This window comes from Botrytis deweyae (genome assembly GCF_014898535.1).
Source record: "Botrytis deweyae strain B1 chromosome Unknown BDEW_004, whole genome shotgun sequence".
Lineage (NCBI taxonomy): Eukaryota > Fungi > Ascomycota > Leotiomycetes > Helotiales > Sclerotiniaceae > Botrytis > Botrytis deweyae.
Window position 1 is genome coordinate 1,700,372 of NW_024066211.1, and position 16,602 is coordinate 1,716,973.

Consider the following 16,602-nt stretch of genomic DNA (forward strand, 5'->3'; position numbering starts at 1 on the left):
TGGAAAAAATGGAGTGGTTATTTAAGACGCAAGTTGATTCCCTCTTTCTATCTGAGTAGATTTGCAACACGGAAAATACTATCGGAATATCGCATGATTGCGTGTGTTTCTTTCTTGTGGTTATTTGTACATAGCTCCTTTCACGTTTTAGAAGTGGATGATTGATAGTCTTTCTGGGAGGATTCCACTACTGAAAACGGGGTGGTTCTCCCAACTTAACGTCTTTTTTTGCTGTATTTGGAAATTGACAGCGAGTAGATATCAAATGACAGTGATGAATCTCTACATGCTGATGATAATTTGAAATTTCCGCTTGTCTATCTCTTCGCCTAAGCACATATTATGGTATACCCCATCACAGTTCTCACCATGCCTTCCCCTAATTCGGCAGTTCGATCGAGGCTTGAGTGACTTGCGTGTTTACATAATACTGGAGATGTCCATGGTTGAAGGTGTGTTTATACTTAGGTATTCCAAAACGGAATTGTGGCCACTGGATTGATGTATAATGGTAGTGAATCAATATGAGTGAAGAAATCCAAGTTGCTGTGAATAGAGTGAATAGGATGAACAAAGCGGGGTGACCGAAGAAGTATCGCTGGGTTATTCAGGTAGAATATCAGGGAGGGGTATTTAAAGCCCCTCCCTGTCTAATGCAAACTCAAGTAACTACCCGATCAAAGAATGGCCACTACCAAGAAACCCACCATCAAATCTCCCAACTATAAGCCCACCGCCAAACCTCGCAAATTCAAAATGAGCGCTGCTTCTCGAATAGTCATCTCTATCAGTGAGGAAACAATGGTCTCGCGTTTTTTTATTTGGTTAATCGGCAATATCGAGATCGGGAGACGGGCATTTCAGCTAAGAGTCTCAGTTGAAATGAGATGGATTGTTCATCATGACATCGTTAGTTGTTTTAAGATTTGCTTTCTTGACAAGTTAGCAAAGAGCCTGGTGGTGCAGTTCTCGGATTCTTTATATAGTAATGGAGTAATGGTGACACTCGAAGAAAGATCTTGGCTGGTGAATCAAGAGTTTCGTCTACGCAAATGGCTTAACAAGAGATCATCTTTGTTTGTAAAAATGGGACGGTGAATATATCCAACGACCATCGAATCCCAAGTGGAAAATAAGGACTCAATGGCTCTATAAACTCACGCACATTTGACCACCGATTCAAAACAATTGGTTACTTTAAGCAGTCGTCATATCCATCAATCTCCAAATTCGATCAAGTTATTCGGACAAATTTTCATGAATAGTTTGACTAAAATTAGCCGTATTCTCGAAACAAATTCATTAGAACAAACACGGATTAGTTTTCCGCAGTAGTCGTTTGAAGTACTCATCTGACACCACTTCATCCGCTATGCATTGGCGGAAAAGACACAGAAACGACAACAACAATTCCAATTCTCAATCTGATAACCTTGAGATTTTTCAAAGAGAAACTGAATCGGTCTGAGAGAAGATGCTAGGATCAAGAACCCTGGATTGTCTACTGGAGAAATAACAACAAGAGGTTGTGAGATAGAATAGAGCAATATCCGAAACGGATATTGTTTTGTTGTATAAGGAGGAAGGGTTTGTTGCTTAAAAGTTTATTTATAGAAGAGAAACTAAATCAATGTAAAAGAAAATACTAGAATCAAGAAACCTGGATTGTCTGTAGAAGTGGAGTAATAATTTGAGCCCGATAACGGATCATCTACTTTTAGAAAGAACATTTTGATAAATGATGAAGATCACAGTGAATCATATTCAGTTTAGATCTTCCCCGGAATATAAATACCCCGCTTTTTTGTCAAGAAGGTGCTCTGTTTTTGCACTTTTGTAACATGGCTTTGGGAATTCTTGATGATGGCATTTGATTAGTGTGTTTGTTCTTCAATGAATCATTTGTATCTGTTTTTTGCATGTTTTAAATATTCAGTAAAAGGTGCCGATATTGAATGATCTAAATCTATCAAATTCTGCTGAGCATTCATGATTGAGCATAGCATGGGTATAAGCATAGCTTGGTTGTTTATCTACGCTGTATCTCTCCTTGGTGCGAGTCGTTTCTTCTGGGACACTGCATGAATATTCCACTACCCTACAAAAGAATAAGAGAAGATGTGCTGTTCTAAACTCCCAGAGTAATCGACACTCCTGAAGTTCAATGAACTTAAATTGGATGTCCCAGAAACTCATATGTATGTAAGCAGCCAGATAAATCATGTGTCCCCATAGACTGAGCTACACCTCTTGCCAGGCTTTTAGAAAACACACCCTCGGCTCATTTATTAGCACAGATATAGGATACTTCCTGTGTACAAGTTGTCAATACTTTTGACAATTTTGCTTGTTTTATCTCTTTACAATCGACTTGTTCTCGCTTGCTGCACACAATCCCAAAATGAAGTAAAAGAGTTGTTGGAGCTTCGAGATTCTTTGGTGTCAAGCAAGGATCTAGTAGAGGGCTATATAAAGCAGCCAGTACCACGAAGTCGGGTAATGAAGAGCCGAGCAATCTTCGTCGAAAGAGAAGAGTATTGAAACGGCATATGCGCTACTCTCCACCCCCTGCCCGCCCTACCCTCTTTTTTTGTTTTTCCCTTCCTTCAATAATAGGTGGTCCAAACTCAGTCGCAAGAAGCTCTAATATGGCACATGGAAACGCCACAGCTTCAAAGATGGAATCTAATCGCGACCCTGTTGTTCACTTGAAGAAGGCGTAACTAACAGCTGATAAATCTGCCCTTTAGCGAATCAAATCATCGCAGTTATCCGAAAGCCATCCCATCTCGGTAAGCAGACACCTCATCCGCCGAGCAATTCATCTTGATGCTCACAAAACTTTGTTCCTTTCATTATTACTTCAATATCATAAAACAGAACACTTCCCCCCATTTAGACTCTTCTTCATTTCTCTCCAATGGTCTGCAGCATCACTTAATAGCTTCCAACCCCAATATCATGCCTTCAACTTCTCATAAATCCGTGCTTGTAACCGATGGCTGTGGCTGTCTCGGTCATCACATCGTCCGCCAGTTGATTGAAGATCCCGAATTCTCCGATATCAGTATTTAAAACCATCAAGTCAGCGGAGTTACTAGGTAGGTATTTAGAAAGCAATCCCACATCCCGTAAAGCGATTTCAAAAGAAATCCAACAAATCGACACTTGAAGAAAAAACCGACGACTCGTTAGGTACCTAATAACCATTACCCAGAAAATTGAGGGCGCGAGTGTCACGCTATATTTAACGATAATGCTGAGCTAGCTAGAATTGTGATCGTGTGAGAAACAGAGCGCCGTTTTAACAGGTCTGAATCTAGTGGCTAGAGCGGCACCAGTTAGTTGGTACTTTCAAGGCTGGAGAATTACCGTGAAGCAAGGCAACACCGTATTGTGTTAGTGGTAATTTCAGGCGCGAATCTCCTCTAGAATATCTATCAGTATGACTGATCCTGAGTAAAGCTTTACACTTCACTTGAAGACGCCTTGACATAGGTATCCATATGTCATGAGTATGCGATCTGCCAAAATTCCATGGGAATTCAATGGCCTGGGGACGAATGATGAAAAGTCACGAAAGAGCCCGTTCTGAGTAATCCAAACCATCATTGCGATTGTTCTGAAGTTCATTCATTATAGTATGCTAGCAAAATCCTATACTCCTTTCACAATTTCCTCAAATCTCAATCCCTAAAACCCAGATCCGCTTAGTCGTATATGTCGCAGAAAAAATCCCTTAACGAAATCCATCCCAGCCATGCCATGCTATGATCATCATCACCATAACTCCTTTATCATTCTCGTCTTATCTGTGATTGTCGTACCATCACCCGATAGTATCACCACAAGTTGCACAGCATCATCTACTTATGGAATGGCTTCGTACGAACCACTGCCAGAGTTGTGTGCTTGTCTGTTCGAGAACAACCAGTAGATGACCAAACCGAGAATAGGGAAGAGGAAGACGACCAAGCACCAGAGGAGTTTGTGGGAAGGAGGACGGTTGGATTTGAGGACCTCGACTGTAGATTCATGGTTAGATTTACTCAATTGCAGGATTGAAAGAAAAGGGGTGACATACTGAAGACGATGATATCGAGAATCAAGACGATAAATCCAATAACTCCACCACCGGAACCGTATTTCCATGCATTGCCATGTCCAGCAGTCTCAATAGGTTGAGCAAATGCCAAAGCGAAGAAGAAGAATTGAAGGAGAAGGGCGAGTGTATTCTGGAACATGGTTACTGATTTGATGTATGGTACTTTGTCGTGGGGTGTTGTATATTGTTTCGGTGTCGTGTGCTTTGTATTCTTCAAAATGTCTTTCAAAGTTGATGAACGTAGGGAGAATGTGGCTGCGGTGAGATTATAAGTTGTTGACCGGTTTGTTTGTAAGAAGGATCGCATGGAGGTAATGGTTCGAGAATAGCGCCATTTATTGACGTCATATTTGACTTTCAATTCGTTACAACCAAGGAAATCTGCTTATGCGGGGGAGGGTCAGCTGATGGAGGATTTTATTGGTGAGATCTCTTAGGTGGGACGCGCGTATGTCCAATTAAATCGTCGTATTGATTGCTTACCAAATAAAGTACGTCGTGAATCGTTAATGCGAAACACATCAGTTTTGACCGTAGGCTGTCACGGCTGTGTTATTGCAATTGTCCAATCATTGGATGCCTATTTAAAGCCATACAATTGCTTCTTTTCAATAAGCTAGCAACACAGGCGATCATTGTACGTGCATATTGGCTTTAGGCTCGTCTAAGACCTTTCCGCGTTCTGCCGAAGTTACGCTCATTCCAACAATACGAACTTGAGACCTTGGGAATGTGAAGTTTTTCCCACCGAAGCCCTTATTGCATTCGCCGTCCTTTCTACTTATTGCTGTCTCTGAATCTTCACATTGATTTCAATTGCGCTTAGCATCGATAGTTTTTGCCGAGAATTGCAGATCCTCTAACCTCTAAATGCTAGTAACCTCAGCCCTAGTGCTGAGATTCTTGCTCGCCTGACATGGATTTATCGTGCTAGGCCCAGAAGACACGAGTAGCGAAAGTGCCTACTCTCGGACTCCCTCCGATTGAAGACTTATCCTCGAATTCTCAAAGGAATGATGAAAGGACGATTGCCAGCATGCATTTATATGTAAAAAGAAATGTGAGGTTTCCCAAGCGTGATGAAAATAAGAGTGCCCACATTTTGTCAAACTAAGCTCCAGAATCTCGGGATCTGAGAATATATATGAGTCTTCTAGGCTTGACTTCTTACTACAATCTTGAAACTCTTACAATCTCTCAAAGCTCATGTGTTGTATCTTTCCTTCGAGATACCCTTCATATGCTGAAAGTAGATGCATATTTGAAATTTCAGATGTCAATTTATTGATAGGTCATTGTCAACCATCAGAATGAAGTCGTTACTCTCACAGGACATATCTAGTTGTTGAACATATCTTCCTTGTCATCTATTCCAACTAAAAAACAATGCGCTCTCTCTTATCTTCCAAAATCAGTGGTAAATGAATACAAAAACAAAAGACTGAACTATGGCACTTCCAGTTCCACAAGCCTTGCATCAGCAATGTAGTCTTCAATTATCCATACTGGAATTCGATATTAGAAGACAATGCTACTAAGTAGTGGGTAATGTTGTGTATTGGTCTAAAAGAGGTAATGGAGGGATGATCCCTTTTATACTCACTTATAATCTATATACAGCAAGTGCACCCCCTTCATCTCCATCAACTGCGAGCTTTTCTATCGGGAGTCCAGGGCCGGACCGTGAATGGTCTGTGCTACGGATCCGTTGCATGCTAGGTATGTAAAGCAAAAGAATCAATGAATAAAAATAGAATGTAACCTGGTCTTACATGCTCTTTTTCATATCCTCCTCTCTTGATTTTCAGGTGTGGACTATAAAAACACCTCGATCAATCAAAAGTACAGTGAGTACCTAGGCAATGAGAGTAGTGACCCCAGATGAGTACAAGGGCTAGGTGAAGTATCTCTCGTGAAAGTCATTTCTCTATATGCCGACAGACATACCTTGAGTAATGAGAAGATTGAGATGGGACCGGTTTCAATCATCATTTGTATTCATCGACTGTATTTGTTATTCGGCAATGAAACCCTCCAATGGCAATACGAACTCACATATTTGCAACTCAGAAGCTGTCATTCTTCCTTCATCCTCTGTTTAGTTGGTGGGAAAGGAATATAATCATGGGGCGACAAGCACGTTGCCCCACCCTTTGCTATACTCTGATATAACGTCTCTTCATCTTATTGATATTGAAGAAACAACAGATATAAAAGCTATACTTCAAAAAGAAGTCGCGTTCCTAAAACCATGCAGTGTTAATACTCCAATAGTTGTTAATGTTAATAGTGCAACACATGTAAATAGAGGCCACCTCATCCCCATCACCCACTCACAACACCACTCCTCTCCTCTCCTTTCCGCCAAATCACACCAACGGCAAATACCCCATACCCCAGATCCTCACCGCCTTCCCCAGATTCACTACTCACTCTCCAACCAATAGAATCACTTCTTTCAAATACCAAAAAGTTTTGTTGCACATCTCAAATTTTGGTAAAGTTTTCCAACTGACACCACGGTCAATTACCTTAAAATTTTGATATTTCCCATCGACTGGGAATAAGAGGGCTTTAAAAAGTTATTTCCGAGACGGTGTTTGGAAATGTTGGTTGTGTTGGTGCTGTTGTGTATCTCATCTGATGTTATCTTATTTGGCTTTTGTTGTGGTTCGGTTTTTTCTATTTTATTAAAATTCACTATGTGTTTTCTTGGGAGAGTTTTATTTGGTCACAAATCATTGTGTTATATATCTGGGTACCTCTCGAGTTTGCGGGATGTTTTTGGATATCTCGTACAGATTTGGAAGGTTGATATGTTCCATTGATTTGGAAGAAAAATTGTTCGAATTTCGTACAAGCTATGTGTTTTTGAGAATATGGTGGTATTTTGGGGGACTAATTTCGCATTCAGATTCACAATTTGCCTATGGAATCGACCGTACTCACCTTCATGCTTGGGTATGCAGGCGAAGGTGGTGTGATCTTGGATGAGTGTCGAATGGGTTGTGAATTTGAATATACTCGACTTTAGAGTCCATTTTCTCGTTTTTGGAAGACTTAATGTGACTGAAAGTTGCTATCTATCTATAAATCCCTGCGATAACTTCATCGTGTTTGCTTTTGTTGTCTAAATTCTATAGTCAAGTCCGTGTCTATCGTAAGACTGACGTTATGTCACTTATTCTCATGCGTGCTGTTCCTCCTCGCAAAAAATTGGAAACGATCAGATGATCTTCTACTGTTCTTTATCTTGGGAGATATGTCTTACTATCAAAGCGACTTGGATGTCATATCAGGGAGATACTGAATAGGCTACAGATTATTAAGGTCTCCTATGAGATAGGTAATGCAGCAACGACATCGAGTTTATGATTTCTCATCTAATTTCCCCGAGGATACAAAGCTGGAAACTGTCCAGTAAGCTGTGGAGAATGAGCTGATCTCGACATGATAGCATCTTCTCTTCCTTTGAAGAGCATAGGCGGAGAAAATATGGTGAATACAATAGCGCCCAAGTGGATGATTTACGATCTTCTCCAGTTTTCAGCATACCCTCTTCAAACACGAAACATCAAAGATGAATACCTCAGCACGAAGTTCCATTTCTTCGTAGCAGCAAATTTTGACCAGGAAGACGATGAAAATGAGAAGATTGACATACATTGTAGTTTCATTGAGGAAAAGACAGCAACAAATAGAAGCGGAAGCTTTCTTGCAGGTGACTTATTTCTAATCTTTGCTGTTGCTGTTGTCGAAAATACGTATCTTTCTGTCATTTTTCTAATTTTCTTGAGATAATTGAGTGAGATGAGATTCTTCAAGCAACGTCTATGTGAGGAATATTGTGCAAATATCTCACAATAAAAGGTTGAGGGTTCAAGGCCAGCATAATCACTCACGCATCTCTCTGGCGCCCAATGACATCGAGTTCTCGCTGAACGAGAAATCGATTAACTCTATGTCAAATGTTTCAGCTCCCACGCCTTAAATAGTCATGTATACGTATATTTGTGTGCCTAGGCTATTTCGAGCTTGTCAAAACATTACTAACAAGTCACCGGGCGCGCACCAAAAATATATCTCTATAAGAACCTTGGAACTCCACTCTCCTAATCCTCTGCGCAACCTGTCAGCACAATGACGCACCACGCAGAAGGTTAAGCAGAGGAATAAATACATATAAGTCCATGTTCGCGGAGATAATGGAAGACGGTAGCGTCTCCAAAGGAGACAGACGCAGATTGTGCGATGTGTAATTAGACCAAACTATCAGAGAGCATCTCTACCTGAGCAGCCTGATGATACCCTGATATTATGCTAGATCTGATGTCTGGATTTTCTCCGTTGTCAATTCAGAACTTGCTGTTATTTTCTTACACTTTTGACCCATTGAGATGATTATCATCGGATGGTTTCTTGTTTTATATCTCTCACCTTCAAGACGGTGAGTGATGTATGTCAGTTCTTGCGATTGCGATTCCACCGATTCCGAGCCTTCTGCTTTTTTTTTTGCTGAATAAAGAGGCGCCATTTCCGCTTCGACCATCGTTCTCTCTCTTCTGGAATCCTTGACTACCTACCGCTCATGGTCGAGCGCTTGTGCGTTTTTAAGTACCTTTTCTGGTTGAGTGAATGTGAATAGATGGGCATGTGGGAAGGAACAAAGCTGATGAGAATCATGGTGAATAATATACATTCTATCTCTTTTCAGATGGAGTAATCAGTATTACTTACGGTACGTATATATGTACACGTACACCACCAGGCATTATATTTCAACCATCAAAGCAGGAGAGATACTTACGTGCCATGTGTAATGCCTAGGTACCCTTCCGCACCTTCCCAGAAGTCCAGTTTACGGCGTTTCATTTACAGATCGATTGCATTTTGTATAATTACAATAACGGATGAACACATAATGACTGACATCCAAATATTGTGATATATGATCCAATCTCTTAATCTTGTTATCATTTCTACAATCATTTTCATCTTTCTTATAAAATCCTTAAGAAATGAAAATCATGGGATGAGATCATCTCGAAACTATAAAAAGACAGGTTTGACGTGTCTAGATAATCGCTGTAGAAAAAAATACAAAGACATAAGCTCTCTCAATCCTCCGTTGATCGATTCGAGCACAAGACCAGGATCATGAAGGCATCTAAGTAGCAGCAGTACCAATTTGGGAGATGTTTGGACGCTTTTGCAATATTGCCCCTTTGCACGTTGAAGGGAGTGGTGATATTTATAGATGTTGATGGAGATAGAGGTTTGAAGAGTTGAACATGTGGACTTCCAAGGTTGTCGTAAGTAAAACAATGAATACCAAGGAGGGGTATCTTGAAGGCTGAAAGGGGTAGTTGGTTGATGGGCATGTGTAAGTGTGTTATTGAAGAGGGGTTATTCACTTCAATAAGTTTCTTGTTTCCCTCTTTCGGATGGTTTTCCTGTCAGAGAAATGTTCGCTTTTCCCTTCAATATTCCACTCCGTTAATATATGTATATGTATATGCAGTTGACCCAGCTTCAAACTATGGCTTTTGAAAAATTGAAATCCAAGTCCTTAGAGGTATTCGTGTCTCGGTGGAAGAAGAACATCACAAATGCTGCGGTAAGTCAGGCTATGGATTTTAAACTTATCTTAATCTCAAGCTGGGGTTTTCAGAATTACGTGTCAAAGACATTAGAAGCGCTATATTTGGCTGATAATTTTATAGCTTTAGAGATATTCATATCATTGACGATGTTAGAAAGACATCCTATGATAAAATCAGGATACAGCTTTTTGTTATCGTTAAATTAATATCTTTCGCTGTCTATTTCACTAAGAAATTAGTCGATCATGAGACGGTAGTCTTTCTAAGAAGTTTTCCCCCCTGAGAATACCCGCTCGGAACAGCAGAACTTGTAGCAAGTTTCCTTTCCCATTGCAAAGAAAACCAGTCAGACATGCAGACGCACCCTTTGAAACATTGGTATCCGCCATCACCTTGTGGTATAACTCAGAAAGTTTTATCTGTTCAATCCTATTTAAGCCAGACATTTTCGAATTTTCCTGGTAAGGTAGCTGGGGTGTTCAATTTGAGTGAATAATAGATTATACGTGTATACTTCGTAGATGCGGGGCTGGCTCATATCTGCTTTAGCTGGGTACCTACCTAGGTAGATACCTAGGTAGGTGATTGCGCCTATGGTAACATATAATTCACTAACAATGATTATCTAAATCCGGAAGGATATCTATATCTTGGTTGTAAAGCTTCTTACACAATCTATATCCAAGAAATGTTCGACAAAACAGCCAACACATGGTTCTCTTGCTGCCTCCAGCCAGCACCATATTCACTATCTATTCCCTGGCCTTAAATTTCCTGGAAAATCCTTGCATAAGGATTCCGATCATAGATTCACAGGTATGATACTCTTCGTTGTTGCCTTTATCTAATTCTTGCTGTTATCATTCTTACAAAAAGATCAGACTATAGCACTTTCACTCATGAGAAACGCCGGATAAAAAATTGCATAGAGTGCTGGAATACTGCAGTGGCAGATATCCCATATTTCTCAAAGTCCTATCTAGTACAAGACTACCGGACCTAATTGAAGCACGGTCTAGCTTTACGTTTGAGAAGGAATGAAAAAAATACTTGACAGGGAATGATAAGGTATAAGAAAATAAGTTGGGAATCCTGTGATTTGCCGGTTGATCCTATCGGACTCGCGTGGTTTAGAGCGCTAGGCACTGCCAGATTACTTCCCTTAAATCTCTAGCTCGCACAGGTTCGTGCACAGCAAGGCTGGTCTTGAAAGGGATATTAGGAGATGGGTGAATGATGTTCTTCAAAGATATGTGAATAACATGTGTTATCTCAAGAATGTGTGAGTACAGTGAATAAACCAGCAAGATCATAATTGCAGCTAACAGGTCCCACTACTTTGGAAGTTGAGCGAAATGATCGAGATATGTTGATGAAATTTTTCAAAAATCATCAAACCCGTGATTTACCCATTCACATATCATCCGTATGCTAATGTAGACTCACTTCTTAGATTCACATCTTATTAACCGCTTATTGACCCTCACCCACAAATATCCTGATCACGACTTCCCCCCATTCCTCGGTCTCTCATAAAAGTAAAACTCAATCTTAGGCCTTTCCTGCCTCTCCCTCCACTTCTCCGGCACATCAACTTCAATATACCTATCCGGCACTGCTTTAAACCCATGACTTTCATATAAGTGTTTTGCAATGACTGTCCCCTCGATATACGCTGGTAGACCGAGGGAATCGGCTATGGTGGTACCATATTGCATTAGAAGCGTACCGGCACCGAGACGCTGATAAGAGGGGTGCGTGGTTAAGATGTCGAGGACTGTGAGATATTAGGATTGCGCATTATGGATTGTGGGGATGATCTGAAATTGAGATGAAGACAGGAGGAGAAAAAGAAGACAAAACTTACTGACGCAAGGTTCGCCTCTCGTTCGACTAATTTGATGTTGATGAATCCAATTTATTAGGTACTCAGCCCATTCGTTTGAGTCTTGATCAGCGTGCCAGTCAACAGAAATTCGTTCTTTCTTCTGCTCTTCGCTCAATGGTTCTGTATTTATGAGCCATTTGGCTGCACTTATGAGGGTCCCTTGATTAATTATTAATATCCATCTTTCAATTTCTGTCCTTGACCTCCTGAACTACACCCCAACTTAAAAGCACAGCAGAGAAGTGAAGTGAAAGCAAAACATACCATCCCCATCAACAACCTTCACATACTTCGCTCTCTCATCTCCGACCCAATTATCAACCAATCTTTTGACTGCCTTTTCCCTTTCTTCCGTTTCAGGAAATAAGACAAAAAAGAATGGTTCATGAGGGTTACTGAAAGCGGCAATTTGTTGAGTGAGGATAGCTGGACCATCCGTCAGTGGATCACAGGGAAGAAGGCGAAGATTGGATTTCGAAGCTGTAATAGGAACAGGATGAGGGATGCTGGTGGAGGGGTGAAGAGTTGAGTAGGATGCCATTTCGGTGGTTATGGCGGGGATGTTGGGGGTGAGTATGAACCGAAAATGAACAGATTATGCTGATATACCCGATTTCATAACGTGTGTCCAAAACGTGACTTTTTTTGATCTAATCAACTTTTTACTAAATCCTATATTAAAATAATTCAATTGCTTTTAATTCAATGAATATAACTTTAAATTCAAAATACTTTGTATCATAATATAGATCTCAATTGATAGAATCTATAAATAAAATTTGAATAGAATTAATTGAAAATTCATTGAATTGAAAGTAGTTATATAAAAGTTCGATTTCGAAAGTTTAAAAACCTGAAAACTACTTCAAAAATCATAATTTCATTCAATCACTTCCAATTCAATGAATTTTTGATTAATTCAATTCAAATTTTATTTATAGATTCTATCAATTGAGATTTATATTATAATACAAAGTATTTTGAATTTGGAGTTATATTCATTGAATTGAATTTTCCAATTTCAAAAGTTGGATTAGATGATATTGAAAAAGGTGCTTTTTCTTTTGGACACACGTTATGAAATCGGGTGTAGCGATGATGCAGTAAAGGAAGTGTACGATCACCCTTCCAGCAGATCGATTAATTTGCAACGTTAATCTTACGGAAGGAACTGCAGATTCGGCAATTGTAGTCAGGCATGAAATGAACTGCCAATAAAGGCATGTCAGAGTACAATTTCGAAATATGCATACACACAGACTCAGACGCCACCCGTTCGTAGTCCGCAAATCGGCTTATGGAATACCACTGTGATTGATTCCGTGGCTCTTACAGGTTAGGTTTAGCTTTCACACCGGGGAAAGAATCTGAAAGTCCTGAACCCCTCCCCTGTGTGAGTTTGACAAATTGTTGGAAGATATGCTTAAATCCGTTGATGCACACGGAGCGACAAAGCAGCGAGGACACCAAGACAGAAAAGAAGCAGGCAAAAATTGAACAAGCATAATTCTAAGCGGAAGGATCAACAAGCCTGTTGGTACGGATAAGCCGTTGAACTAGGACCAGGCCAAGGAGTTCGTGACCCCTGTGAATTTGCTTATGAAAGAGGGGGAAGTAAATTAATGTGGGCCGTGTACGGACATACAATAGTTCCAGGACGACTATCTATTAAACGCGTGGCTGCAAATACGATGTGATATTTGCTGATTGGATTTTCTGAACTTCCCAGCACAACAGTTTATCCAGGCCCCAGAAAGCTCTGATCATACGAAGGATTCTCTTTCATCAGATTTGCCGGCTTTAGAAGAGATAATTAGATTGGTCCCGACAGTTTGGAACCCAATCGGCAGATCGCGATAATACAAATATTGGGTCAAATGGGGCTTTAATTCCATAAACGGTAATGGTAGACCCTTTTTGTGTTCTTGGTCCGATGTTCTGCGATGGATATATGGAATTCGTTCGAGGATTCGAATGATGTGGCGTGCTGTGAGCTGGCTTGCATGAACATTGCACAAACGACGAAAAATGTGAATTATGATTGATAAAAAATGGTATTTTGCGAGTTCGCCGAACTCTTCCATTGTCTAATGAGAATTACAAGATCTATAATCTAATGCAAGTAGCCAAGAAATGATAGGTGATTCTGTCAAATGAAAACAATGTGATGTACTATATACTGACATCCGCCATGAAGAGATCACTGCCGTCTTCTGATAGGATCAACAATTGGCCACTTGTAAGCATGCTTACCCCAAATCATGTAAAAAACCACGCTATAAAGGATAGCAGCAACAAAAATAACGCAAGACCAATTCATGGTAACCGGAGTAACGACTTGGGTATTAGGCCAGAAGCTGAAAAACATGGTGATAATCGAATAAATCAGCCCAGCGATGTTGGCAACTGGACCAAGAATTGGTCCCAGTTTCCATGGTCCCCAATGTATCTTGTCTTTGATTGGGTCTTTTCGAAGGCGTTTCTTGAGAATCAAGATGACTGTAAAATCAGATTGTTAACATTGTCTATCAAGAGTAGATTTTGGAGCAATGTGAGGAAAATGAGGAGCTGATGTTGTATTAAAAAACAAAACAGGGTTTCCAATAGCCTGGACTACAGGTCCACAATGGAAAGCTCCGAATCCCTGTACCTGATCAGAGCATTCAGATGCTTTGAACCGTTGAATTCAATTAGAATTTCCAAATAGTCTGAATCAGTGATATCATTTCAAATATTGAACGAAACTACTTTTGAACTTTGATATATTCCATCCAGCCTGTAAGTCTGAGCCAATAAAGCATCGAAGCAGAGATAATATATGGATAAAACGGAATAGTGGAGGGTCAATCGGAGATGGAAGTAAATGTAGTCGAAGCAAAAGAATTATTGGACGATTCACTCACTTGGGATCATATAGCTGGTAAAAAATGCAGCCACGTTAACAGAGACAATTGAGTTGAATGCTGCAGTACTGCCAATATTGATAAGTGCCAACAGGAGTGAAATCACTGCACTGACAAGAATAGAATATATAGGTAATGCTGTTGGTTCATGAACCTGTAGTCAGAAAGTTAGGTAAAAGTGATAAGATTATTTGAATACTTGTGCTTACGCGAGATATATACGCGCTACCTGGCACTCCATTGTCTCTTGCAAAAGACCATAATAAACGGGAAGCAGTCGCCATGATACCAATTGCCGCGGCGAGAAGAATGAATAAGATAATCAATGTCATACCAGTGGCAGCGGCGTTACTATTAGTAGCTCCCCTGAATATTTCGATGAATGGAAAGCCAGTAGCGGAGGTCAGAGCAGCATCGATATCTCCTAGACAGAAGAGAAGAGCTATAAGTAGTGCGAAACCCAGAACGCCATTCAAGACAATGCTACTGATCATCGCCCAGGGTATAACTGTAGAGGCATTGTGGACTTCCTCACTCATATGGCAAGCAGAATCGGCTCCTGAGACAATATTAGAACTATCTTAACAGCGAATGTGGGGGAGATAAACGAAGTTGATCTTACCGAGGAACGAGAAAACGGAAGTAATCAAACCAATGAAGAAAGACGTTCCATTTGACGACCAGCCCCCACCATTGATAAATGTAGCAAAAACGTCGCTTGGTTTTCCATGGGGTGCAAGGTAGACTAGAGGAATAAGGATACCGAAAAATCCAAGAATATGGATGCAAAGAACAAATCCTTCAATCTTTGGCAACCAACGAGCCAAATTCGTATTGACGAACAGAACGAAAGCTAGAACAGCATAGAATATCAGAGTCGCTTGCCATCTTTCAGGAACGTAAGTTGGATGGTTCAATATCACTAAAGCCTGGATTAATGTTGCGCAGAGGAAAGCCATACTTGCTTGACCTGCTTGCCAGCCAATAACTGTAAGCCAGCCTGTCATGTATGAGAGGAATTTCGCGTGGGATTTGGGTGCAAGAATCGAAACCCAGTGATATTGGCCGCCACTCAATGGCATCCTGAGTCCGCTCGTCAGATTTAAAAACTCGCGATGGAAGGCTATACGCACATCGAGGACATCTCTGCCAAACTTGCGACGGTACATAATGTACCAAAGAAGCAAAAGATATAACCGTACTGGGTATGTAACGTTAGTATATGCTACCAGAATTTGAGTCGAGGCGAGACTCATATAGAAACTTACAACTAAGCCTGCCGGTCCTCCATTTTGAAACCCGTACAGGAAGACGGCAAACATTCCTTCCCATGTTGAAAGCAGACTACAGACAAACCCCGCGATCGACAAAAAGCCAAAGTTGCGCTACAATATTTCAGCTTTTGATGATGGTATTTTTCTTTAGCACTCACCTTCAACTCTTGACGTTTTCCAAAATACGCCATTTCTTGATCATCTCTGCTGGCGTTGCCTTTCGACCGTGCATGAGGGATTTCATCAGAAGATGTTGACCTAGCCATCACACCCAATTCCACATGTTTGTCTTCCATGGTTAAGATCGAAGAGTTTTATCAGGAGAATACCAATCGCCGAGCGAGCTCGTGAACGACAAACAATAGTAATGGAAATGAAGAGAAATAAAGCAAAAGAAAATTATGACGGGGATTGAGATTTATCTGCCCTTCTTCAAGATACACTGCAGTCTGCATAATAGAACCCTTGCATGGATCACCGAGTGGAAGATAGGAGAAAAGAAATCCTTGACACCACCCACAGGAAAAACTGTCTCATTGCAACCATTTTGGTAAATACCCGATGCATCAAATGGTAGCGAGGTGGTCTGTATATTATTATGATACGTTCAAAGGTGCAAGGGATATACGAATATGCAGTTTGATCATACTCCGCTCCAGCTTGGAAGGAAACAAATTGTCGACTCTGGAGCAATGTCAGCTTTCTTTCTCGGTTTTCTACTAGGTCCACGAGTTATGATGGTAACGGGCTGAGCGGGGAAGCCTTTCCTATAAAAGTTAGCGTTTCACGTGGGTTCGGTAAATGCTAGTTCATGCGGAGGGTTAATTTG

At 40.6% G+C, this 16,602-nt stretch overlaps 3 protein-coding genes across 3 annotated transcripts; all 3 read right to left on the reverse strand.

The window, feature by feature from the left end:
• Positions 1 to 3,870: 3,870 nt before the first annotated feature.
• EAE98_002509 (uncharacterized protein) lies at positions 3,871 to 4,244 on the reverse strand (the record flags this gene model as incomplete). The annotated part of the gene is made up of 2 exons (XM_038950129.1): positions 3,871 to 4,025; positions 4,085 to 4,244. The coding sequence occupies 2 exons, from the start codon at positions 4,242 to 4,244 to the stop codon at positions 3,871 to 3,873; spliced, it is 315 nt and encodes a 104-aa protein (XP_038813868.1).
• Positions 4,245 to 10,975: 6,731 nt separating this feature from the next.
• On the reverse strand, positions 10,976 to 12,302 carry EAE98_002510 (uncharacterized protein). Its single transcript, XM_038950130.1, has 3 exons — positions 11,861 to 12,302; positions 11,576 to 11,755; positions 10,976 to 11,485 (listed from the first exon to the last, which is right to left on the reverse strand). Exons 1-3 carry the CDS (start codon positions 12,135 to 12,137, stop codon positions 11,211 to 11,213), a joined length of 732 nt encoding a protein of 243 aa, XP_038813869.1. The 5' UTR covers positions 12,138 to 12,302; the 3' UTR covers positions 10,976 to 11,210.
• Positions 12,303 to 13,796: 1,494 nt separating this feature from the next.
• Positions 13,797 to 16,069, reverse strand: EAE98_002511 (uncharacterized protein; the record flags this gene model as incomplete). Its single annotated transcript, XM_038950131.1, has 7 exons — positions 13,797 to 14,095; positions 14,500 to 14,653; positions 14,709 to 15,058; positions 15,122 to 15,582; positions 15,633 to 15,700; positions 15,768 to 15,884; positions 15,932 to 16,069. 7 exons carry the CDS (start codon positions 16,067 to 16,069, stop codon positions 13,797 to 13,799), a joined length of 1,587 nt encoding a protein of 528 aa, XP_038813870.1.
• Between the last annotated feature and the right edge of the window lie 533 nt (positions 16,070 to 16,602).

Bases quoted from the DNA above. Each gene is read 5' to 3' on its own strand.
- EAE98_002510 (XM_038950130.1), bottom strand. From the start codon at position 12,137: ATGGCATCCTACTCAACTCTTCACCCCTCCACCAGCATCCCTCATCCT. The intron at 11,756-11,860 runs GTATGTTTTGCT...TAATTAATCAAG, and splicing joins GAAGGTTGTTGATGGGGATG to GGACCCTCATAAGTGCAGCC. The intron at 11,486-11,575 runs GTAAGTTTTGTC...AATATCTCACAG, and splicing joins GAGAGGCGAACCTTGCGTCA to TCCTCGACATCTTAACCACG.